Genomic DNA, 26,116 nt, shown 5'->3' with positions numbered 1-26,116 from the left:
ATCTGGCTGTTGACTCACGTTAAAAATAAGTTGAAAGACTAGTATATCACCTAAAGTTCAATCTAAAAGTTTAAATTAGTGCACTTGAAATTTCAGAGATTAAATTAATGTACGAACTAAATTTGGAAAACTACTTTTAGGATTTAGTATAAACGGAGTGAAAATTTTGTGGGGATACATGGGATGAAAAAAAAATGGCACCACTGAAGAAGAACAAAGATGTGTTGAAGGGGAAGGGTTTAAGAGAATTAACGTAGCAATGGCGAGAGCAATTCGTCTCCAGCCTTAGCATGGCGAGAAGAAGAGAATCTCTTTTCTCTCTCGCTTTTGCGTTTGGTGTTTTTGGGGGTTGGTTGGGAGACATGCATGTGAGATAAGTCAATGCTTTTTCACTTTTTATTTTGGTCTTTTCTTTTTACAAGGCACCGTGGTTGTTGGAGAATGGAGATACATATATCTATGTATATAAGCAAAATTAAAACATCATCATCATCATCATTCAAATTAAAACCACCGCATGCATATATACATAGTCAAATATCTTCAAAATCAAACTAGCTATAGCTGATTAATAAAAAGTTAAAAACATACACACATGCATACATACATAAATGGAACATATATAATAATACAATAATGTATCCATTATTATCATTCTCATCATTCAAAAACCTCCTTTTGTACAGTCAAATATATTGCAAATTGAAGCTGCTTTGCTTTATAATCCCCCATTCAAAATCAAACTTTGCTGCTAGCTATACTTGCAATAATAGCCTTTATTATTTCCATCATTTTTCCCTTTTCCCACTAAAAAACACCCCAATAATAATAAAATTACACACATTTTGTAAATATAATGTATACATATATCATATTCACTCACTCGTTCACTCGCGTTCCACAATCTTTACAAATCAGCAATCAAAAATCAAAGAAAGAAAAAAGGGAGCAATCTCTGCAAAGTTTCAGAAAGCCTGGCCTGGAATTTCACCCAAGTTAGAGAAGTCATTTAGAAAAAAGGAAAAAAGAGAGTATGCATGTAGGGACACATCAGAATCTTCTCTCACAAAGGAAATTGAGAAAGAGCACTAGTTTTATTTGATGAAGAGTTTGGTGCAAGTTCTTGTTCCCCACCAATTGGGCCTTCAACATTGTCCCAAAAGAGAAAGTTAGGACATTGTTGGTGTGTGGATTCAACCCATGCATTCAACTGATCTTGTTGCCTCTGCAATTGCAAGCAGTCTAGAGCACCATCTCCTACCTCCTCCATGCTACAAGATTGCACCTCAACCGGTACCATGCTCTCCACGTTCTCTATCAATGGCGGCAGATAATTGGTTGTGTCCAATCCCACAGCAACTGCGAAAGTTGTTGATGGAGGAGCAGCAAGTGCTTGAACTGGGTTCTGGTGGTGGCTCAAGTTCCATGTTTCAGAACTCAAACCAACATTAGCATCTTGGAATATTTGATCAACTCGTAAACTGTTGTCTGTTGTGGTCCCATCTAGTGAACTAGTGTCAAACATAAATAGTGGGTATGTTGAAGAGAACAAGGATTCTTGATGAAGTGGTTGCTTTGGTGTTAGATTATCTTGATGAAGATCTAGTAGTTGATTGGAATTAGTATAATTATTATAGCTGAAGTGAGAAGAATGATCCACACTAGTTTGTGAAGATGCATTATTTGTTGCCGCTGAAGAAGGCTTTCTTATCTTCTTCTTGATCCACGAATTCCAGTAGTTCTTTATTTCATTGTCAGTTCTACCAGGTAAGTGGCTTGCAATGTGCGCCCATCTGCGTGCATTATTATTGTTTCACAAATTCAACAAAAAAATAACAAGAATCAAAATCTTAGAACGAAAAGAGTGATGAGAAGAATTCAAATTACCTATTGCCTACGACACCATGGAGACTTATGATTAACTTCTCCTCCTCTGGTGTAAACCTGCCTCTTCTAATATCAGGCCTCAAATAATTAATCCATCTCAGCCTACAACTCTTTCCACACCTTTGAAGCCCTGATAGATCATGCAATTAATACATATTGAAACGAAATGAAAAGAAAAGAATATATAGTAATCGATAATGGATGTACCAGCTTTCTCAGGGACTTCACTCCAACAGCCATAGCCATGAGTGGTAATGTAACGAATGAGTTTCTCGTCTTCCTCAGGGGACCAAAGGCCTCTCTTAACCTTCTGTTGGTTGCAGCACGAATGGTGACCCATTGCATTAATGAATGTGTAATATAATACCTGGATCGCGATTGGATCTTCTTTCTAACTCTCCTTAAAAACAAGAGAGGGAAAGTACAGATCAGAGCCGGAATATATAATCCACAACCAGATGGGACGGGACCCACAACTACTCCATCTAACTCTAAAATGACCCTCCATCAGATTTACTACTCCTTCTACTATCTACTACTATACCTAGTCCCTCTAATTTCTACGTACTATAAGTAATAGAATACTGTTACGTTGTTAATTAGTTACTCCATGCACCCCCTTCTTTCTGCTATTTCCGATCTCCGTTTTCCCAACAACTAACCTCATCACATATCCTGAAAGTGACACACATGTCATTCCTATCACCTTGTTTACACTACTACTTCATTCCGTTTTTTCCCTAACACTATTATTATTAACCATCAACTTAAGAATCATTTGTATACCACGTCCATCTCAAATATTACTAAAGCCAAAGCTAAGCCAATATAGTTCATATTTCCTAGCCATCACTCCGATTTAATTATTTATAAAATTATCTTATGTGTACATTAAAAATCAACTATTAAATCATAAAATATATTTTAAAAATAAATTAAACAATACATGCATATTTATATTTCATTTGATAATTGATTTTTTGAGTGTATATAGTATTGTTATTTTTATAATCGATCTTAATTAATATCTTATGTACATACATCAACACACATGATATATAGATTATACATGCCAAGATGAGAAAGTACATTAAGGCACATACATAGTGCGTGTATGTATACATTATGCATGTGTGTTGTATAATCAGGTCAGGTGCTTGTTACCCTACTTGCTAGCTAGCTCAATATCAGAAAAATAAAATAAAATAAAAGAACTTGATTGTGCAAACATGCATGAACCTTCCAGGAAAAGATATATCTTATTTTCGTCTACTTTACAAACATGAAAATGAAATCTTTATAATATAATTTTGCTTTCTTCTCACTTGAAATAGCCCTGATTAAACATTCAAAATGTTTACATCTCAAGGCAGCAGGATGATATCTTTAATTAAATTTTAGTAAATGTGTATTGCTGACGGTGTTTGTGCATCATGTATATATGTATTCGGAAAGCAATTGACATTTTGTTAATTCTTTATTATATATTTCATGGCTTCCAGGAGAATCCTGAAGGCAATACATATCCATACACGTGTGAGAAGACAGAAAAATAACAAGTTCGTTGCTTTATGATTTATGATTTAAGCAATCCCAATTCTTTTCTTTTATTGATTTGATATTGTGTATGTTTAATTTAATTTAGAAGAAATCGTGCGAATATGATATCGTGATCTACATGTAACATGATTGTCGTCAAGCCTGCTTTCATATATGAAACCAAGTTTCACTCTGTATATATTTCGGCAATTGAAAAAAGTTAGGACCCATATGCACACGTTAAATTCCATCAATTTAATTGGTTTTAAATTTGTCGGATAATTGGGTCTAATAAGGTAAGTTATGGCTGTTTTTGGCTGATTTTCTTTGGTTACCAAATATTTTCGTTAATATATAAGATTCAATTATTTCAATCCTGGCCCGCTACGTAATTAATAAAGATTCTACCAACTCCTGTCAATTCTTGTTTATAACTGTATTTAATGAAAATATCTTTGTGGATGTGTCTAATAGAAGTGTCTTTTTTATGGCTGGATTTAATAAAAATGTCTTTGTGGATGTGTCTCCTGAATATGTCTCTTTATACATGTATCTTTTAGTGGAGGTGTTTTTGATCGGATTGAAAAGGTAGAAATGAAATAGAGAGAGCGCCCTGCGGTAGACATCGACGATGTAGATCACGAGGGAGAAGGTGCCGCGGTGGTCCTGCGGAGGAAAAATTGCGCATGCAAAGCACGCGTTGAGGCGACGGGGATTGGTTACAGATGGCACCGACACTGCTCAGAGGATCGTCGAGATGGAGGTCGCAATGGCGGCGCAGACGCAAATCACTGCACGCATTCCAAACAGTACAACTAACGGCACGACGCAACAGCGGCAGCTCCATGGGGAGGGGGTTTCGCGTCGCGGTAAAGACGACGGTGGTGAAGGCTCCATGGTGTGACGACGAAGATGACAGTGGCGGAGGGAATGCAATGCGGCAATTGCGGAGGCGTAATGCGGGCACTGACTTTTTTCGGTGACGGAAAAAAATTAACAACGGAGAGCTTGCCAGAGATGGGTGAGATGAAGTGCACCAGACATGAGTGAGATGAAGGGTTGCGTGACACATTCAGTAATTCACGCCGCAGCTCTCCTTTAGGCAGTTACAAATCCTCGTCATTCAAGTTTTGATTTAATTTAGGTCAACTCAATCCTAATTTTAATTAAAATATAATAATTAATTATTATTGGTAATAAGTTGACAGATATTATATTGGTAATCTATACTTTTTTTTCAATTAAACGTATTCTTAATTATTGGTTTAGATATCGATTTTATAGTTGTAAAATTCGAAACAATACAATTATTTATATATATGTGTGTGATTTTTATCTAACTCTCTTTTTTAAATAAAGGGTAAGTTATTTTTTATGATATATTTAATAATTATTAGATGAAATAAGTTTTGTCATCATGGTTAATAGTAACTGTTTCGAGGGTTACCTGAAACTGTAGGTCGATCTCGGACGAGATCTTCTATACTGGTCGGAGATGACGTGTCCGGCTGATGGATGGCGGCCGGAGCTGTTGTGTCCGACTTGTTGGACTGGCTTATGCTGTTGTGTCCGACTTGTTAGACTGGCTTATGCTGCTGATCCTTTGTCACCGGAGGGTGGTGGTACCTACAAGGGACTCCGATGCTTAAGTTAGCCAGGGTATTAAGCAGATTTTTAGTAGAATCAGAGTATGAGTTATACCTGGGTGCTCTAGTGTATTTATAATGGTGTGGAGTGACCTTTCTGGAGATAAGATAGTTATCTTATCTTATCTTTGAGTGAGGTCATCTTATCTTCAAGGGAACCGCCCTTATCTCTATATGCTTGGGCTGCCTTTGGATTTTAGGCCGTGTTCCTTTGTTTGGGCCCTTATTGGGCTTTTCTGGTGATTTGGCCGAGCTCTTTTGAGAAGAGGTCGGGTAGTCCTGACTTGAAGAGGTCGGTCGACTTGTCGTCAAACATCTTGGGTCAGACAGCTCGATCCAGGGTATGAACAGTGTCCCTGCTTGAGCTTGGTCTTTCTTTTGAGGTCGAGTCTTAGTTTTAGGACTTCGATCCTTCTCTGGTGAAGCCGAACTCGAGTATTTTGTCAACTTCTTCTTTGTAGAGTTTCCCTTTGAATGCGAAACGTTTTTCCTTGATTTTTTAAAACAAGCGTTCCTTTCGCTTTTTTGAAACGCACGTCTTTCTGTCTTGGGAACGTGCGAGAGTTTTTAATAACCCATTAATTCTTCCCTTTGCTGTTTTCCCCCCTTTCTTCACTTTGAATTTGCAAAAAGACCTTTGCTTTCCATTTTCTCTCTTCTGCTTCCCGAAACTCCATTTTCGCCTTTCTATCTTCTGGTTTGCCTGAGATTCTTTGCTTTTTACGTTTTTTGCGCTTCTCCTTGTGACGCTGCTGGTGACTGTTTTGGTGCCCTTGTTCTTTCGAAGGGTGATCTTTCGGTTTCATTGTTGCTTCAACCTTTCAGCATTCATCGTCTCCTCCTCTTTTCAGGTTGGTTTTCTGTTTCTTTCGTTCTTTCTTAACTATTCTTCTTCCTGCTTGCATTGTTTTATTTATGAAAAAATTTTGATCTTGCTCGAATTTATGTTGGAAAGCTTGAACCTTTTTGTGTCGTTATGCTTGATTGTTGTTGTGATGTATGTTTTTTGGAGTTCCTTTTCCTTGTGTATGCCCCTTAGCTTTTTCCCTTATAGTTGATACTTTTAGGGTTTTGAATGTTGTTATTGCGTCAGTTTGCGTTACCATTTTTGAAATTTTGGGATGATGAAACTGTCTGATTCTTTGAAAAAGGATTGCGCCTTTCGGTGATTTTGATCTTGTTTTGATGTTGACAGCTACTTTTGATGGCTTTTTGAATTTTGTGGCTTTCTTGTCGGAGTGTCACTTTTGTTGAAAAAAGGGTTATCTTTGAAAAAGGGTTATCTTCTTGTTAGGAGGTGTAGAGATGTAGGCTTGTAGATTTTTTCTGAGTCCTTGTTCCATAATTGCCTCCAAAGAATGCCTCTGGATCTTTGGTATGGGTCCTGGGGTGTCCTTTTTGCTGTTTGTGTTGTTCTTAGTCATATTTGTCCGAGCTGATTTTTTTGGTATGGCCGAGCTGTTTATTTAGTAATTCCTCTCTTTTTCTTTGCTGTAGGATTAGTTGACCATGTCTTCCTCTCGCAAAAATATTATTGAGACCTCCTCCAAAGTCCCCGAGGGCATGTCCGATTGGCTGGACTCCCTTGTTCTGATGTGTGTTTCGATTGTTAATCCTGAGTATCTTGTGGAACTTAGAAAACGTCACAGTATCTGTAATCGTAGAGACCATGGGAAAGATTATGAGTTGGTAGCGCTGGACTCCGATGAGAGGGTTTGCTTTCCTTCTCTGACCCAAGGGGAACGTCCCTTCTTTTATGCCTATGACTATTTTTTTAGCCAGCTGAACATTACCTTTCCCTTTACTTCTTTTGAGACCGACTTGTTATAGTCGTGCAATGTGGCCCCATCCCAACTCCATCCGAACTCATGGGGTTTCATCAAAATCTTTCAATTGCTTTGCCAAGAGTTGGATGTCACACTTTCTCAAACTCTCTTTCTGTATCTTTTTGTTTTGACCAAGCCTGGGACTACCAAAAAGAAAGCTTCTTGGGTTTCTTTCCGGTCTGCCTAAGGGCACAAAGTGTTTTCTATGTACGATGAGTCTTTTAGGGATTTCAAGAATTACTTCTTCAAGGTCCGAGCTGTTGAGGGAGCTCGACCATTTTTCTTAGAATCAAATGGTGAACCTGCCTTCCCTTTATGTTGGCAAAAGAAAGTTGTAGTATCTAGATATACGTGGGAAATGCTTGATGGGGTTGAGCAGGCTTTCGTGACTTTGTTGGAGGGGATTTGGGGGGCAACCTCCTCATCTTGATACAAAGAGATTTTTAGGAGACCCTTCTCTTGTCCGAGCCGAGCTGGGTAGCGGTCGACTTCTTTTTGCTTTGGCTTACTTGTTTCTTGTTATCTGTTTTCCAGTTTGTAATCTGCTTCTATGGTTGATTTTGTTTTTCAGAGATGGCCAAGAACAATAATTTTATGAAAGCCTTTAAAAAGGCGAGGAAGGCTACTGCGGCCCAAAACATCTCAGCCAGAGTGGCTGGGGAAGGGTCTTCTTGTGTTCCTCCTAAACAGCCGGTGCCGAGCTCTCCTAGACCGAGGAGGGTGATTTCTACCCCTCAGGTTCATGTGCTTGATCCTCCCCAGGCTTCTGCTGCTGTTTCTTCTCCTACGGCCGTTCCTCCTTCAAAAAGACCTCGGACTGTTGAGCCCTTCAATCTATATGCTCCTGATTTTGACGCTGTTGGGTTTGTTGACCAGCAGATTGGTCCCTATGGTGTCATTCCTACTGACGATGTTTCTCTTCTTTGTCATTTGGATTTTATAACTCAGAACAGCATTAAGATGGCTCATATGGGGGCAGCTCTGTACCAAACCGCCCAAGATCTTCCTATCCATGTGACGAAGGCCTTTTATGGAGGAGGCCAAATCAGAGTTTGATCGGATTAAGGGTTTGAAGGAGGAGCTTGAGGTGAGAGTGACCAGGTTAGAGAAAGAGTTGGAGGGCGAAAAGACTAAAGCTGTTGCTTTGGCGGCCTCTGCGAAGTTGGCTGAGGATACGGTGTTGAAGCATAAGGAGAGCTATGTCACTACTTATAAGGAGATGATGGATCTCAGGGAGACTTTGGAATCTATCTGAGCTGATTATGCCGAACTTCAGGGTCATCTTGTAGACAGTGTTAATGCTACTTATGAGAATTTGAAGGAGCAAGTTCGAGTTCTTGCGCCCGAGCTTGACCTTTCCCTCTTCAGTTTGGACAACATTGTTAAAGATGGTAAGATTGTCCCTGATGATCCTAATGATGATGATGACATCAGCCCTCCTCCTGTGCCTGCTGCCAAAGCTTCTGTTGTACCGACTTCTCCAACTCCTGCAGTTGGTCATCTCGAGTTGGATCCTGATTGTCGGATCCTGAACCGGGATGATGGGACGGTAGATGCGGTGCCTCTTCAGACTCGTCCTCCTTCACCCCGGGATGCTGCGACTGGAAACTCTTTGGATCCTCTATGATTACTCTGAATGTTTTATATATAGCCCAGCTTGTGGGCTTTGAACTTTTTATATTTTGTAATTTGTGGTTTCTAACTGCTGGATACTTTTAGTTGCTTCTCTGTTAGCAACTTTTTTTTTGGAAAAACAAAGTATTTTCCCTAGGCTTTTGGGGTCGACTTCGGGTGGCCTCTTAGGTCTTTGTTTATTACAGCAGTTTTGCTTTTGCTTGTTGATTGCTTGTCTGCGTAGTTCTGATATTTTCTGGAATCTTGGGAGTGTTGGAACCTTGTTGTCCAATCTCTTCTTCTTGGATCTTGGTTGATCTCTTTATAGTTTATGGTAGCCTTGCCGAGTCGACTTTGTTGTGTCGGCCTCTTCTGAGTTATTTCTTAGCAATCCATTTCTGGATCTTTCGTCAGACCTCTTTTTATGAATTACTTTTATAACTTTGTGACTTTATTGGGATGACTTCATCATGTCGCTCCCTTCTAAGTTATTTCTAGTAATCCTTTTTTGGATCTCTTGTCAGATCTCTTTTAGGGATTACTTTTTATAACTTTTTGTTTTGGGCCGACTTCATTACGCCGGTCCCTTCTAAGTTATTTCTAGAAATCCTCTTTTTGGACCTTTGTCAGGTCTCTTTTAGGGATTACTTTTTAAAACTTTGGTTTTTGTGGTCGACTGGTCCGATTTCTTCTATGTCGGCCGGTCTTTAAGTTATTTTTAGCAACCCATTTTTATTAAGACCTCGTCAGGTCCTTTCTATGAATCACTTTCGATAACTTCTTGCATTATTCTGTTTTTGTCGCCTTTTCATCTTTGCCGATTTCGTAGAAATTGGGTTTGATCCCCGTTGGTTGACCTTTTGATGAATTTGGTTTTCATCTTTGTTGGTCTTTACCGTGATCGTGTAGTGAATTTGATTTTCACTTTTTGCCGATCTGTAGCTTTATAATCAAGCGATGAATTTTTTGCGTTTCAGATTAATGCGTCTTGATAAAGGATTTGTACAAAATCTGAAAAACTTTATTCAAAATAGAAAATATGCAAATATATACATGTGGGAGTTTTAACTCCTCCAAGTTAGGTATTTTATGAATCTTAGCTCGGTGCCTCATTAAAAAACCTTTTCAGGAAAAAGAGTGCACCTTATCCTAAGATCCTTATTACCTCTAACTATAATACCTTCGTAGGTTGCAAGCGTGCCATGACCTGAGAAGCTCTCGCCCTTCGAGTTTGGACAGTCTGTAGTAGCCCTTTCCAAGTACTTCTATGACTCGGTAGGGTCCTTTCCAGTTTGCTGCCAGCTTTCCTTCTCCAGGTCGAGTTGTTCCGATATTATTTCGGATTAGGATGAGGTCGTTCTCGGAAAAACCTCATGGCACTACCTTTTGATTGTATCTTGAAGTCATTCGACGTTTTAATGCCTCTTCCCTGATCCGAGCTTTAGCTCGGATTTCTGGAAGTAGGTCAAGTTTTTCCCTTTGAAGTTGGGAGTTGGCCTCTTCATTGTAGTGGAACACTCTGAGCGATCCTTCTTCGACCTCCACTGGGATCATTGCCTCTATTCCGTAAGCTAACCGGAAGGATGATTCCTTTGTGGTGGAGTGTGGAGTTGTCCGATATGCCCATAGGACTTATGGGAGCTCTTCGGCCCAGGCACCCTTTGCCTCTTGTAATCTCCATTTTAGCCCGGCTAATATGACTTTGTTGGCAGTTTCTGCTTGTCCATTAGCCTGGGAGTGTTCTACCGATGTGAATTGGTGTTTAATTTTCAAGTCGGCCACCAATTTTCTGAAGCCTGCGTCTGTGAATTGAGTGCAATTATCTGTGGTAATGGAGTATGGGACCCTGAACCTTGTGATAATATTTCTGTATAAGAATTTGGGACTTCTTTGAGCAGTGGCGTTAGCCAGGGGTTCTGCCTCGATCCATTTTGTGAAATAGTCTACCCCACGATGAGGAATTTGACTTGTCCTGACCCCTGAGGGAACGGCCCAAGGAGGTCGAGTCCCCATTTTGCAAATGGCCAGGGTGAGGTTACGCTGATGAGCTCCTGTGGTGGGGCGATGTGAAAATTAGCGTGCTTTTGACATGGTGGACATGTCTTTACGAATTCCATTGCTTCTTTTTGCAAAGTTGGCCAATAGAATCCGGCCCGGAGTACTTTTTTGGCGAGGGCTTATGCTCCAAGGTGGTTGCCACAGATGTCACTGTGTACTTCTTTTAAAACTTCTCTTGTGTTGGAAGTCGGCACACATTTTAACAGTGGTGTTGAAATCCTTCTCTTGTATAGAGTATTGTTTATGATGGTGTAGTATTGTACCTTCCTTTTTAACCTCTTTGCCTCCTTCTTGTCTGTAGGGAGTGTTTCTGTTTTGAGGTAATTAATTATGGGAGCCATCCATCCTTGATCCAGACCTGTTATGGCTAGGACCTTTTCTTCTTCCGAGATTGACGGGTTCTGCAGCATCTCTTGGATGAGGCTTCTATTGTTGCCCCCTGGTTTGGTGCTGGCTAATTTTGAGAGTGCATCAGCTCAAGCATTCTGTTCTTGGGGTATGTGGTGGACCTTATATTCCCTGAGTTATCCGAGTTGTTTCTTGGTCTTGTCCAAGTACTTTTTCATGGTAGGGTCCTTAGCTTGATAATTCCCCGCTATTTATGAAGTGACTACCTGTGATTCGCTGAAGATGATAAGCTTTTGAGCTCCAACCTCCTTAGCCAGCTTCAAACCAGCTAGTAGTGCCTCATACTCAGCTTGGTCGTTTGAGGCAGGGAACCTGAATTTGAGAGAAAGTTCGATTTGGGTTCCCTGGTCGCTTTCAATTATCACACCTGCGCCACTTCCAGTTTTGTTTGAGGAACCGTCTATGTAGAGATTCCACTCTGTAGGGATTTCCGGGGTGTCTGTAAATTCTGCAATGAAGTCGGCCAAATATTGTGATTTGATGGCCGTCCGAGCTTCATATTGAAGGTCGAATTCGGACAACTCGATTGCCCATTGTAGAATTCTTCCTGCTAGATCTGTTTTCTGCAGGATGCCTTTTATGGGCTGGTTTGTCCGAACCTTGATGATGTGGGCTTGGAAATATTGGCGGAGTTGTCGAGATGTTAGTATGAGAGCATAAGCAAATTTTTCTATCTTTTGATAGTTCAATTTGGACCCTTGTAGTGCTTTACTGATGAAGTATATGGGTTGTTGTCCACTGTCATCTTCTCGGACCAATGCTGAGGCTATTGCCCAATTTCCCACCGCTAGGTTCAATACAAGCGGTTCTCCTTCCCGTGGCCAAGTTAGGATAGGTGGTTGTCCTAGGAACCTTTTGAAATCTTGGAAGGCCTGCTCGCACTCTGTTGTCCATTCGAACCTCTTTCCTTTCTTTAGAGTGGCGTAGAAGGGTAGAGATCTTATTTCCGATCCGGCTAGGAATCTGGACAAGGCTGCCAATCTTCCATTGAGTTGTTGTACTTCTTTGACATAGGTCGGACTCTTCATGTCGAGTATAGCCCGGCATTTATCCGGATTTGCCTCGATTCCTCTTTGTGTGAGCATAAAACCCAAGAATTTACCGGCTCCACCGCGAAGGTGCATTTTGCTGGGTTAAATCGCATGCCATGCCTTCTTATGGTGTCTAATACTTGAGTGAGGTCGGACAACAATGACTCTTCACTTTGTGTCTTTATTAACATGTCGTCCACGTAGACTTCCATGACTTTTCTAATGTGACCTGTGAAGACTTTATTCATTAATCTTTGATAAGTGGCCCCTGCATTTTTGAGTCCGAATGGTATGACGATGTAGCAGTAGTTTGCTTTCGGGGTTAAGAATGAGGTTTTCTCTTGATCAGGTGGGTTGGGATTTGATTGTATCCTGAATAGGCGTCCATAAACGAGAGGTATTTATATCCGGAGGAGGCATCCACCAGGGCGTCGATACTTAGGAGCAGATAAGGATCTTTTGGGCAGGCTTTGTTGAGATCAGTGTAGTCGGTGCACATCCGCCACTTCCCATTTGATTTTTTCACCAAGACGACGTTAGCTAGCCATAGTGGGTACTTAACTTCTCTTATGAATCCTGCCTCTAGTAGAGCTTGTACTTGCTCTTCCACAGCTTGTGATCGTTCGGGTCTGAGTTTTCTGCGCCTCTGCTGTACTGGCCGAGATCCTGGGTAAACTGCCAACTTGTGGCACATTAACTTGGGGTTTATGCCTGGCATGTCTGCGGCCTTCCATGCAAAGAGGTCGACATTGTCTCTTAAGAACTGTATGAGTGACTCCTTTATGTCTCCTTTTAGGATTGTGCCGATATTGGTTGTTTTTCCTGGGACATCTCCGATCTGGACTTTTTCTATTTTGCCTTCGGGTTGTGGACGAAGTTCTTCCCGCCCTCGAACTCTTCCGAGTTTGATGGTGTCGAATTCTTCTCCTCTGCCTCTGAGGTTTACACTTTCGTTGTAACAGCGGCGCACTGTCTTCTAATATGCTTTTATCGTAGCTATTCATTCTGTGGTTGGGAACTTCATGCACAGGTGTGGAGTCGAGACTATAGCGCCGAGCTGATTTAACGTTGTCTGACCTATTAGGGCATTGTAGGCTGAACTCACGTCAACCACGATGTAGTCTATATTGAGTGTCCTTGACCGGTTTCCTTTTTCGAAGGTTGTGTGTAGTGAGATGTATCCAAGTGGTTGGATTGGAGTATCTCCCAGCCCAAATAGGATGTTCGGATATGCTCTAAGTTCTTTTTCTTCTATGCCGAATTTGTCGAAGGCGGTTTTGAATAGGATATCAGCCGAGCTTCCCTGGTCTACGCGGTGGAGATTAGCGTTGGCCAATATGATAGTGATGACCATGGGATTGTCATGTCCCGAGATGATGCCGGCTACATACTCTTTAGTGAAAGTGATAGAGGAGATGTCGGGTGCTTCTTCTCCTCCCTCGACATGATATACCTCTTTAAGATGTCTTTTGCGAGATGATTTAGAGATTTCTCCTCCCGCGAATCCTCTGTGTATCATGTGAACATGTCTCTCTGGTGTATGAGGTGGTTGTTCAGTTCGTCCGACGTCTTCATCCTTTCTTCTTTTTCTTGGTTCGTCTGCTCGGCTGGCTAAGTACCGATCTAATTTTCCCTCTCTTACCAGTTTTTTATGACATTTTTTAAGTCGAAACACTCGTTGGTGGAGTGTCCATAGATTTGATGGTATTCACAATATTCAGCCTCCTTTTTTGCTTTTGAGTGGTCGAGCTGGGGGTATCTTTTCAGTATGGCACACTTCTCGGTAGACATCTACGAGAGACACCCGAAGAGGGGTGTAATTGTGATATTTCTTGATCTTTTCTCCATGCTAATCTTCTTTTTTCTTGGGCTCTTTATCCTTATCTCGGGAGGAGTAGGAGAATCTGGACTTTGAGGTCCCTCCTAGTCGAGAGTTTTCCTCCATGTTGATGTACTTCTCTGCTCGTTCTTGCACTTCATTCAGCGATATGGGATGTTTTTTCGATATAGAGTGGCTAAAAGGTCCCTCTTGTAAGCCATTGATAAGACCCATAATGGCTGCCTCTGTTGGTAGACTTTGTATATCCAGACATGCTTTGTTGAATCTTTCCATGTAGCTGTAGAGACTTTCCCGATCTCCCTGTTTGATCCCTAACAGACTCGGAGCGTGCTTAGTTTTGTCTTTCTGGATGGAGAATCTGGCCAGAAACTTCTTGGCTAAGTCATCAAAGCTTGAGATAGACCTGGGGGCAGACTGTCGAACCATTTAATTGTTGTTTTTGTTAAGGTGGTCGGAAAGGCTTTGTAGCGGACTGCATCTGAGGCGTCGGTGAGGTACATTCGACTTCTGAAATTACTGAGGTGATGACTGGGATCTGCTGTTCCATCATATAGAGTCATGTCGGGAAGTTTGAAGTCCTTTGGGATTTTGGTCCTCATGATCTCTTTGGTGAATGGGTCTTGGTCCTTACGGGAGCTGTCTTCGTGACCGGATCGAGAAGTTTTGGCCTTGAGATCTGCTTCGAGTTTTAGGAGCTTGTCTTTTAACTTGCGGCGTCGCCTAACTTCCCTTCGTAGGTCTCTCTCAGCTTCTCGTTGATGCTCCACCTCTTTTTCGAGTTGTTTTAGGCGGTTTTGAAGTCCCTCCATGGCTTCTGCGTTTGGCAAATTCTTGTCTTTGTTAGGTTGAGGAGTATCTTTTGGTGTAGTTTCCGCGTTTTTGTTTGGCGTTCTGTCTACCAAACCAGAGTTGTGGTCGTTATCATGGTCGTCCGCCATGTGGATGGGATGACTTCCAGGTTCCCCGGCAACGGCGCCAATATTCCGAGGATTACCTGAAACTGTAGGTCGATCTCGGACGAGATCTTCTGTACTGGTCGGAAATGACGTGTCCGGCTGATGGGTGGCGACCGGAGCTGTTGTGTCTAACTTGTTGGACTGGCTTATACTGCTGATCCTGTATCACCAGAGGGTGGTGGTACCTACAAGGGACTCTGATGCTTAAGTTAGCAAGGGTATTAAGCAGGCTTTTAGTAGAATCAGAGTATGAGTTATACCTGGGTGCTCTAGGGTATTTATAATGGTGTGGAGTGACCTTTCTGGAGATAAGATAGTTATCTTATCTTATCTTTGAGTGAGGTCATCTTATCTTCAAGGGAACCGCCCTTATCTTTATATGCTTGGGCTGCCTTTGGATTTTAGGCCATGTTCCTTTGTTTGGGCCCTTATTGGGCTTTTCTGGTGATTTAGCCGAGCTCTTTTGAGAAGAGGTCGGGTAGTCCTGACTTGAAGAGGTCAGTCGACTTGTCGTCAAACATCCCGGGTCGGACAGCTCGACCCAGGATATGAACAATAACTCTTAAATTTAACTTAAATTTTGATAACTAAACTAATTAAATATAATAAAACTTATATTTTAAATTATAAAAGTTAAAAAAATTATTTTATATTTTTTTAAAAACCACACATATATTGACTAGATCTAATAATAATAATATATATAAAAACTAAAAAAATTAAAATGAACAAATAAAACAAAACAAAAGACCGATTCACAAATTTAAAATTAAAAAAAAATAAATAAAGTATTAATTGAGTAAGGGTGAATTTTATAGTTGTTAATAGAATTAATATAAGAATTGTATGTTTTTACAGGTATGACGTTTAAGTGATTTTACCATAATTAATTAGTTTGGTTGTCAAAATTCAAGTTAAATTAAGAGTTAATATTAATAATTTTAATGACCTAATTCATTTCATCCAATAACTATTAGATTTATCATAGAGGATTATTTATCCGAAAGAGTTGGGTAGAATTTAATATAGCATAAACTACCATTTGTATTTATGCACTTTGTGAACATTGATAAAAGTATTCATAAAACAAAGAAACTAAGGTTGTTGTACCTGTGAAAGATAGGTTCTATGTGTGATAAAAGTATCTAAATTCTAACTTTTTGTTGACTTTTTAAAAATTTCAAATTATCTCCCCCCTTTATCTTCTCTTCCAAATTCCAAATTTTTACAACCCTCACCACCACCAGCACTGATTACTATTGCATCTCCCTCTCCACAAACTTTCCTTTCCTTGTGGTTGGTTATGCACTCTGCTTCAGTCTCCTTGCCATCATCAACAAGTACGCCATCACTCAATTCAACTACCCTGGCCTCTTAACTGCTCTCCAGTATCTCACTTCTGCTGTCGGCGGCTACCTTCTCGGCAAATTTGGGTTCCTCCACAACGACCTTTTCACTATCGACACCACCGAGTGCTTCTTTCCCGCCGCACTCGTCTTCTTCCTCGCCATCTTCACCAACACCAACCTCTTCCGCCGCGCCAATGTCGACACCTTCATCGTCTTTCGATCTCTCACCCCTCTCCTTGTCGCCTTTGTGGACACCGTCTTCTGCCACTAGTCTTGTCCCTTCAAACTCACATTTTTCTCCCTCATTGTTATTCTTGTCGATGCCAAGGTATGTTGCTACTGATTCTGCTTTTACCCTTACTGCTTATTCTTGAACTTTTGCTTATCTTTTCACAATCACCACTGAGATGATTTACATCAAGCACACGGTCATGAATCTAGGGTTGAACAATTGGAATTTTGTTTTGTATAACAATTTGTTGTCTCTTATGATTGTGCCCTTATTTTGGTTCCTTATCATCAGTGAGAATCTTAAAGTTTTTGATGCTTTGAAATCCGATTTCGGGTGTTTGTTTGATTCCAATGCTCTTATAATTCTGCTTAGTTATTTACAGCTCAACTCACAACTACTACTCCAAAAAAAAAATTCATAAAAAAAAAGATGATAGTGGTAAGGAGTGATAACGGTGATGTAGGTGGTGATGACGGTGACAGTGAGTGGTGGCAGTGAAGAAAGGGAGGAGAGGTGATGATAATTAGAGAAGGTGTTAGTAAATATTGTGAAAGTTTAGAATTTAGGGAAGAACAATAAAGAATTGGGGTAATTTAAAAATTTTATTAAAAAATCAACAAAAAAAATTAGAGTTCGAATATTTTTATCACACAGAATTTTTTTTTTTATGGATACAATATTAATTTCTTTGTTTGATAGATATTTTTGTTAGTATTTACAAAATTTATGAATACAAATAATAATTTATATATATATATATATATATATATATATATATATATATATACCCAACGATATTTGTTATGTAATATTTTTGGTTAAACTTTAAAAGATTTTAAATACTAGATAGTGTTTATTTAAAATATGAATTTAATAATGTATTACAGATTATAATTCATATGTTTTCTCTTCTTTATTTCTTTTACTATTATATTTTTACATATTTTTCTAAATTTTTATAAATTTAATTTTTAATCCATACTCGATTATCGAATGATCCAATTCGAATTTAATTAGTTAGAGTTGATTTACAAAAATACATCTTAACCCATCCAATTCGAACTAACTAAATTTGATACGTTTGATTCTTATTCTCTCCTAAAGATGAACCAACCCCACATGTGAATATTTTACTCACAATTAATTTCATGAATTTAATTAAAAAATTAATTTTTTAATTAATATTAATCAATTTTAAAATTATTTTTTATTATAAATATTAAATTTAATATCTTAAATTCTAAGTTTGAACTCCTAATTCATAACTTTAAACATTAGATCCTCTAACTAATAAAAGTTAACAAATAATTTTATAATAAGAAAATTAATTAAAAAATAATTCTTTATACTACTTATTTATATTGCAAAATTAAAGCTATAATGATTAATTATTGGCCGTAACGCTTGGCAACAATTTCAACCCTAATAAGACCTGCACTTAAAGTTCTGCGGACCTGTGGACCACCGCGGCATGTCACTTGTGAGTGGATTTTGGGGATCATTAATGACCTTGATTTAGATCAATGGATGTACAAGTAAGAAAAATCTTGGGGAACAATATAGTTCAATCAAATATAAATTCGTTTAGATGCATAATTTTAAAATTTTGTAGGCTTAATTGTTAAATATTATGAAATGTTTGTTATTAAGCGATCATTGGCTAATTTTTATCAATAATACTACGTAAATATTAAATATCAGCCACTAATATCACCATCATAAAATACGTAATCAGTGTTTGTTAAAAAGTTTAAGTATATTACTGTAAATAATTTTAATTATTTTTTATATCAAATTTGATTATTTAATTACTTTTTATTTTATTAAAAAAATTTGTAAAGCAATATATAAAATTTATACATATGCATTATTAGTGATTTTTAAGTATATATATATATATATAACATTTTTATTTTTATTATCCTATGAAGTACGATTATTGATACGGAACACGACACAACAGGACATAATACCGGATACGCAAATTTAAAATTCTTATAAGACACAAAGATATGATATATATATTATATATATATATAAAATATAAAATAATTTTTTAGATAAATTGTAATGATATTTTAGTATTTTATTGATATTAAAATATAAATAAATTTTTTAGTTATTTTTAATGTCTTTTTTAATTATATAATGTATTTAAAATATTTTTTATTTTAATAATTAATAATATATATTATTTTTAAATTTATTTTAAAAATATATATTAAAAATAAGGTTTGATACAGTTGAATACATAAGATATATGTGTCAGACAAATACTAATAAATATCATATTCAAAATGTATCTGACATATAGGTACCACAAATCAAAGAAGTTTCCGTGAAACGTATCTATTATCCTTCTGCTAAAAACGATGAGTGTTTTGCCATGTCCTTTCATCAATCACTAATCATAACCAAACATACTCTGCAATCACATGCATATATTTCTCAAAAGGTGGAAAGTGGTTTTCTTTATAACTTTCTTTTAGGTATTTTAATTTATTTGAGTACTTAGCTTTTTTGGTGATCTCTTTTGTTAGGGAAATGGGGTGGGGTAAATTATATATTTAATTATGAATTTACTGATAGCACGCAATTTCTTACAAATACAAAAGTTCATAGATAAATATAGTATTTAACGATAGGCAAAGCAGGAATTACTTATTATAAATCATTAATAATATGTGGAAGGTAAGTTCTGGAAAGATATACTGTCGGCTTTGCCTAAAGCGGCCCTAACATTCGTTGTTTCAATCGAAAGGACCCATTAGTTATGGAGCTGAGATCATGTTGCTATTACACAATGACATTGGCCCTTAATTAAAGTAATTCCATGCAATGAACTACTTCAGTACTCTTCATTCTTCAATACTATTCATACTAATATCATCGAGTGAGATTTTACATTTAAAGATCAGAGAATTCGAATCTGCCTTCTTTCTCTTGATAATGATCGGATAAGACGATATATCACAAGTTGTATCTCAAGTTACCCATATATAATGCACCTTCTATTCTCTGTCTTGATAATGATTGGATAAGACGATATGTCGCAACTTGTATGTGTGACATATATTTATATTAACTAACTTATTAACCCAATATATAAAGCTCATATAATATCGTCGCTCCATTATTAGTTCACGACAAATTTTTAAATGCCTGTTAAATTGGATACAATAAAAAATAAAAATAATCATATTATTATCTTCAATCTAAGTTATAACTAGGTAATTCTTTTTAAATAATTAAATAAAAAATAAAAAATAGTCAAATGACAAATATATCTCAACCCAACATTTGAAAATATATAGATCAATATATATATATTTTCAGGCGTATACTAATCAGAAAATGTTAGTACTTAAAATTTTTCTAAATGAAATAAATTAGTTTCGAAATTCTAATAAATAATGGTATTTTCATCGTATTAGTGAAAATATTTTATCTAACTATTTCATATTTTTAAATATCTTATAAAATACAAACATCTAATTAATGAATGATAGTGTAAATATTCAAAAATACTATTTGTACATTAAAAATAACCATTAAAATTAATCATTAATATATTTGTGTAAATATATACGTAGTTTAATTTATTTTCAATATATATTTATAGCAATATGTATTTTATAATGGTGACTGACTTTGGTAACTGATTTTAGTATACACGATTAAATATTTTACACTTTATTGATGTATTGCAGGTAAAGTGTATTTATAAGTATGTAAGGGAAGCTTAGGTACTTGGTGAAGAAAAGAAATGGTTGTCTGCTAGCTTGGTCCATATTGGTGTTGTGTTGATTAGTTAAGACATATAACTATCCAAGCATTAGTTTAATATGGCATATTGCAAACGTTGTGTATGAATACGTATATAGAATATATAGTTAGAGGGAGTAGGGAAAGGGAGAGGGATCGGAGAAAAAAAGAAGAGGGGGGAGGTGATTGATCGATGCGAATGAACCACCACACAATTGATGTGATAGAGTGGAAAGCGACATTTGCTTGTATGAATCGCAAGCCTAAACTTCCAAAGTAATGTATAAATTAAATGATTCCCAAAAGAGACCCTTGTGAGAGAAATTGAAAAGGGGAATGATTATACTTAGCTTTAAGAAGGAGCAATGAGTGGTTTTGTTTGGGCCTACCAGTAACATTTTTAATTTGTGATTAGCCTTGAAATAAAAAAAATAAGGACGTTGCCTTCGTTAGCACTATTGGTTAACCCTTGGATGAAATGTCTTTACCGTTGCCTGTTCTATTCCACAAATTTTGCATGTTTTCCATAGCCTTAATTAGCTTCATCACTTCTTCCATTCTTTCTCCCATCACTCATTTTAGCACTCACCCTATTTATTAATCTTGCTACCAAAAAAATTAGATTCTTCTTCTGTTCTTCATATTTATTGCATGCTTATTTGTTTTGCTTGCTTCTTTGTTTTTCAATAAACTCTCTCTCTCTCTCTCTCGAAAGCAAGACTAATATAAAATCTGGGAATATATATATATAAAGTATTATTTTAGTCTTAATATTTGAATCAAATTCTAAATTAATTTCTAACTAATAATTTGAACGTTTTATGTCTCAAAAACTTTTAAATAGACTCAATGTTAATCTACCGTTGAATTTGACACGAATAATTAACAAAATTATTATTAAGTTATATTTTTTTTGTATAATAAAAAATATTACTAAAACTCTTTTGTAGCACTTTTTTTTATTTATCTCTTTTTTGTAAGAAAATCTTAAATCCTATTAATCAATTATCAACACTTCAAAATTAAAGAAAGAATTTTTACATTGGTGCGAAAAATAACATTGAACTTGTTTAAAATTTTTTAAAATTGAAATAAAATATTTAAAATATTAAGAACTAAATTAAGACTTGATCTGATACAAATATTAAAGACTAAAATAATATTTTATCATATATATATATATATATATATATATATATATATAAAAGAACAAAAACAAAATTAACAAGATGCATATTGTTCAAAATTTATCTTTATCCAACAAATGGAGGTTGAAATTTTAATGGATCGCATCTAATTTATAAGGATAAAAATGACAAATTAAAGATTTGCGAATAAGTAATATTTAGATCGTATAAAAAGTGTAGGGAAGAAAAGTTTGCGTTATATCTTAATTAAACTATTTTGTATTTATGTATATAATAATAAAATTTAAAAACTTTATATATATATATATATATATATATATATATATATATATATTAATAAGAGGTGACAGTTGAGTACATAACTCAATGTTTAGTTGCATATATTTTATGAGAAAAGTCACCAAAAGTGGCCGAATGATTAAAGATTTGAATAATACAATTTCATTTATTGGTTTTTAAAAAATTTTAAATTGAATATTTTGACTTTTTTTAATAAATTTTTATTTTCAACAAGTTTTTAAGAATGATCCATGTCACACAAATTAATTACTTCGTTGTTTTGAAAGAAAGATTAATTTATTTTATAGTGATATTTTTTTTTTAAATTGATCTCAAAAAATCTTATCTATGTCTCTAATAAATTTTTATTTTATATAAGTCTTTGAAAATTATTTACGTCGGACAAATTGGTTCCTTCATCATTTTGAAGGAATACTATAATTTATCTTATAGTGATATTTTAAAAAAATTAATTGTCTTATAATAAAAATTTTTAAAAATTTATTTTTCTAACATATATATTAAAAATTTGATTAAAAATAATAAAAAAATTTAATTTGTACTACAAGAATAATTCTTCTCGTAAATGAAAAATTATTGGAACTAAAATATCCGTTCTAAAATTTTTAGAAAGCTAATTTGGATATTTTTTGGTGAGTAAACTACCATTTGTACCCACGAAAGTTGAAAACACTGACATATCTACCTATAGAAAAAAGAAATTACCATTTGTACCCATAAAAAATTATTTTTAGAGGCAAAATTATCCAAACCCTAAAAAATTATCTAAAATTCCTAAATTACCCTTATCTTCACCACCACACCACTTCCTTCACCCAATCACCTTTCTAACCCTAACCCTCTTCACCCAGCCACCACCCCTCTTTTCCTTTCTAACACACTCTCACCATTAATTCTCACTCAGTCCCCGCCGCTGCTCTAATGGCTCCTTACCACACCCTCCTCTCTTTCATCCTCACAGTCACAGCAACACTTGCTACCGCTTCCCCGGAGAAGAAGAGCACCTTCACGGTGCAAGTCCACCATGAAGCCAAGCCCTCCATCTTCCCAACCCACAAGCACTGGTACGAATCCTCTCTCACTTCTATTATCAACTATGCCACTGCAGCTGAAACCATCACCACCGCCGCTTCCGCCGCCGTCCTTTCACACTTACGACATTGTCTTTCACGGCTTCTTAGCAAAACTCTCACCTTTAGAGGCCCAAAAGCTGGAATCCCTGTCCCACATCGTCGCAGTGATCCCGAAGCAGGTCTGCCAACTCCACACTACCTGCTCACCACAGTTCTTGGGCCTCAAAACTGCCGACAGGGTCGGCCTCCTTAAGGAGACGGATTTTGGTTCAGATCTCGTCATTGGAGTCATTGACACCTGTCCTGACAGAGAGAGAGAGAGTTTCAACGACTGCAACTTCGGCACTGTTCCTCCCAACTGGAAGGGCAGCGGCGATGGTGGTTCTACGATGCAGAAAGAGGTGAAGAGGGTTGGCTATAGCGGCGATAAGGTAGCGTGAAGAGGAGGGTCTCTGATGCGGTAGGCTCTGATTTGAGGCTGATGGTGATGGTGGCGAGGAGAAGCTGGCGCGGTGCTCCTGGGCTGGCGGAAGTCCGCGACGTTGCTAGCGGAGAAAGGTGAACGATGATGAGGAGGGTGAGACAGTGGTTTGTGGTTGATCCTGGGATTGGGTGGCTGAGAACATTGAGAGAGAGAGAGAGGAGGGAGGAAGGAGATGATAGTGTGGAGAGAAGGGTAATTTAGGAATTTTATTTAATTTTTTATTGTTTGGATTATTTTTCTGTAAAAACAATTTTTTATGAGTACAAATAGTAATTTCTTTTTTCCATGGGTAGATATATCAGCGTTTTCAACTTTCGTGGGTATAAATAATAGTTTACTCTTTTTTGGTTTATAAAAAAACTCCCGTGTTTTTTGTTTTTGGAAGGGGGATTTGTCTCGGAATATGATAGTTTCAACGTTTTGTTTTTGTCAAGAGTGTGAGAGCTGAGGAATGTGGCAGCTTTAAAGTTTGACGTTTTTAAATGAAGCGGGCCTTATATAAATTCTAGCTACGATCCAAAATAAATGTATTAAATTGTCATGCCTCTATATGGCCCAAAAAAACCAATATCACTGATGACTATAAAATAACAAAAAACAATGATGATAAAAAAATAGATAAAATATATTTTTTGTTTTTAAATTTGTCAAAAAATTTTAAAATACTTTTGTTTTGTCTCAAAAAATTTTAATTTATATCAAATGTACTCTTAATAGTTAAATTTTCAAAAAATTTTAAAACTAATTTAATAATAACGTTTAAAAATTAGGAGTTACTTACTTGTGTTAAAGATTATTTTTATAAAATTGTTGCTGAATTAGTTTTCAAAGATATATTTAATACAAATAAAAAAATTCTAAGATAAAATTGAAACAAAATAAAATTTAACAGTATTTTTAAAATATTTAACAAATTTTAAGAACAAAATATATTTTACCTGAAAAAAATGTATTGTTAGACGTTCCTCCAAATGAGTTGATATACATGTATAGTAATGAGTTACATGCGGAGGAGGCTTCTACGTCTCGTTTTTTGAATTTTGATATTTTCTCTGGATTTAGGCCCCGTTCTAACAAAAACAAACTGTATTGTGTTGATATCATTCAAGATTTTGTGCTTAGTCGTGGTGGTAAGCATCTAGCTATTGAAGCAGTAATTATTTTACTGATTTTTTGGTGTTTTGTCAAAAAATATTTACACAGTTTGTAAGTTTTAATTTTTTTTTAAAGATGTAATATCTGACAATATTTATGGAATTTTAATCATAGAATTGTATAAAAAAAAATTGAGAAGTCAATAACACAAAAATATATAGTGTATCTTTATTTCAAATAAATCCTAATTTTCATAGAAGTCCAAAGTATTAAGTTGTGTGTGTAAAACATGAATTAAATTACACAATTGAGATTTGAAATTGAAACGATGAGGGAATGAATGTTACTCAAATAGTCATTTCGTAAATTATTTTATAGAAGAATGTTATAGGGTCATTCGAATTTATTGTTTTTAGCCATCAATTAGCCATCAATATTTAAAAGTATGAGATAAAATATATTGTTAGATTACTAAATGAAAAAGAACTAAATTAAAGAAATTGAGTTGATGACTAAGTGATGACAAAAAATAATAAATTTTGATGATCCTCTAATGTTTCTCCATTTTATATTTACGGAGACTTACTAGTTTATAAGTATATTGTAACACCCTTGCTATCAAAATGTCACGCTCTGGCTGCGTCACTCTGATAGTTTATGTGGGGAAAGGTCGAGTGCATGGTCTGGACCGAGGTGAAGGAAGTGGGGCTATTGGAAGGACAGTGGACGGTTGCAGAAGCGCTGGACCAGAGTAGGGCGACGGTGAGCAAGGGGACGGAGACAGTGACTGTCAGTGCCTAGAGGACCAGATTTTGGAGAACAAATTGACTTGGGAGCTGGCAAGAGAATCAGGGGCTATGCTATGCAATGATGAGGAGGATGCGAGCAGTGATGCCAAAGTTGGTAGGGGAGACTCAGAGCGCTTTCGTGAAGGGTAGGAAAATCCATGATGGGACTCTCATAGCGTGTGAAACAGTGCACTGGCTTAAAAGGAGAAAGAAGGAGGTGACCATAATCAAGTTAGATTTTCAAAAAGCGTATGACAGAGTCAAGTGGAGATTTTTGGATATTGTGCTGCAAAAAATGGGATTTGGGCACCGGTGGAGGCGTGGATTATAGAGTGTGTGACCACAGCTTCTATGTCGGTCCTGATTAATGGGTCACCATCTAAACCGTTTAAAATAGAAAGGGATTAAGGCAGGGCGACCCACTTTCTCCGTTCCTTTTTGTGTTGGTTGTGGATGTATTGCATAGAATGGTTGGTGAGGCAGTCAGGAATGGACGTATTTCTCCTTTGGTGGTTGGTCGAGATAGTGTGGAGCTATCATACCTCCAGTTTGCTAATGATACAATTCTGTTTTGTCCACCTAAAGATGAGACAATGAAGAACTACAAGCGGTTCCTGCGTTGGTTTGAGTTGATGTCAGGGTTCAGTATTAATTTCGAAAAGTCCAGTTGATTCCTATCAATTGTGAAGAGTAGTGGGTACGCAGTATGTGTAGGCTGTGGGGTTGTAAGGAAGATGCCTTCCCTGTGAAATACCTTGGAGTCTCCTTAGGAGCTAATCCGAGGTTGGTTAAGACCTGGATGCCCATCATCGATAAAGTAGAAGAGAAACTAAGTCTTTGGAAGGTGAAGGTGCTAAACAAAGCTGGAAAGTTGGTCCTCATCAAATCAGTCTTGAATAGCCTACCAGTGTACTATTTGAGCCTCTATAAGATGCCGAAGGCAGTTGCTGAGAAGTTGATTTCTTTGCAGAGAAGATTCCTATGGAGTAAGGAGGATGGGAGGAATGGCATGGCGTTGGTGAAATGGGAGTTGGTACAGACCCCGAAAAAGCTAGGCGGTTTGGGAGTCGGCGATGC

The 26,116-nt window shown here is 36.9% G+C and overlaps 1 protein-coding gene across 1 annotated transcript; it reads right to left on the bottom strand.

The window, feature by feature from the left end:
* Nucleotides 1-625: 625 nt before the first annotated feature.
* ATMYB103 (myb domain protein 103) lies at nt 626-2,343 on the bottom strand. Its single transcript, XM_016333984.3, has 3 exons — nt 2,095-2,343; nt 1,888-2,017; nt 626-1,793 (listed from the first exon to the last, which is right to left on the bottom strand). The coding sequence occupies exons 1-3, from the start codon at nt 2,225-2,227 to the stop codon at nt 1,064-1,066; spliced, it is 993 nt and encodes a 330-aa protein (XP_016189470.1). The 5' UTR covers nt 2,228-2,343; the 3' UTR covers nt 626-1,063.
* Nucleotides 2,344-26,116: the final 23,773 nt, after the last annotated feature.

This window comes from Arachis ipaensis, chromosome B3 (assembly GCF_059453495.1).
Source record: "Arachis ipaensis isolate K30076 ecotype BB chromosome B3, ASM5945349v1, whole genome shotgun sequence".
Classification (NCBI taxonomy): domain Eukaryota; kingdom Viridiplantae; phylum Streptophyta; class Magnoliopsida; order Fabales; family Fabaceae; genus Arachis; species Arachis ipaensis.
Note: the sequence above shows the minus strand (reverse complement) of the source record. Positions and strands in the feature narration are given on the sequence as shown.

Excerpts from the sequence above, each read along its gene's own strand:
- ATMYB103 (XM_016333984.3), bottom strand. The coding sequence starts at position 2,227 with ATGGGTCACCATTCGTGCTGCAACCAACAGAAGGTTAAGAGAGGCCTT. Across the intron at positions 2,018-2,094 it reads TGAAGTCCCTGAGAAAGCTG|GGCTTCAAAGGTGTGGAAAG; the intron begins GTACATCCATTA and ends ATGATCTATCAG. Across the intron at positions 1,794-1,887 it reads CATGGTGTCGTAGGCAATAG|ATGGGCGCACATTGCAAGCC; the intron begins GTAATTTGAATT and ends TAATGCACGCAG.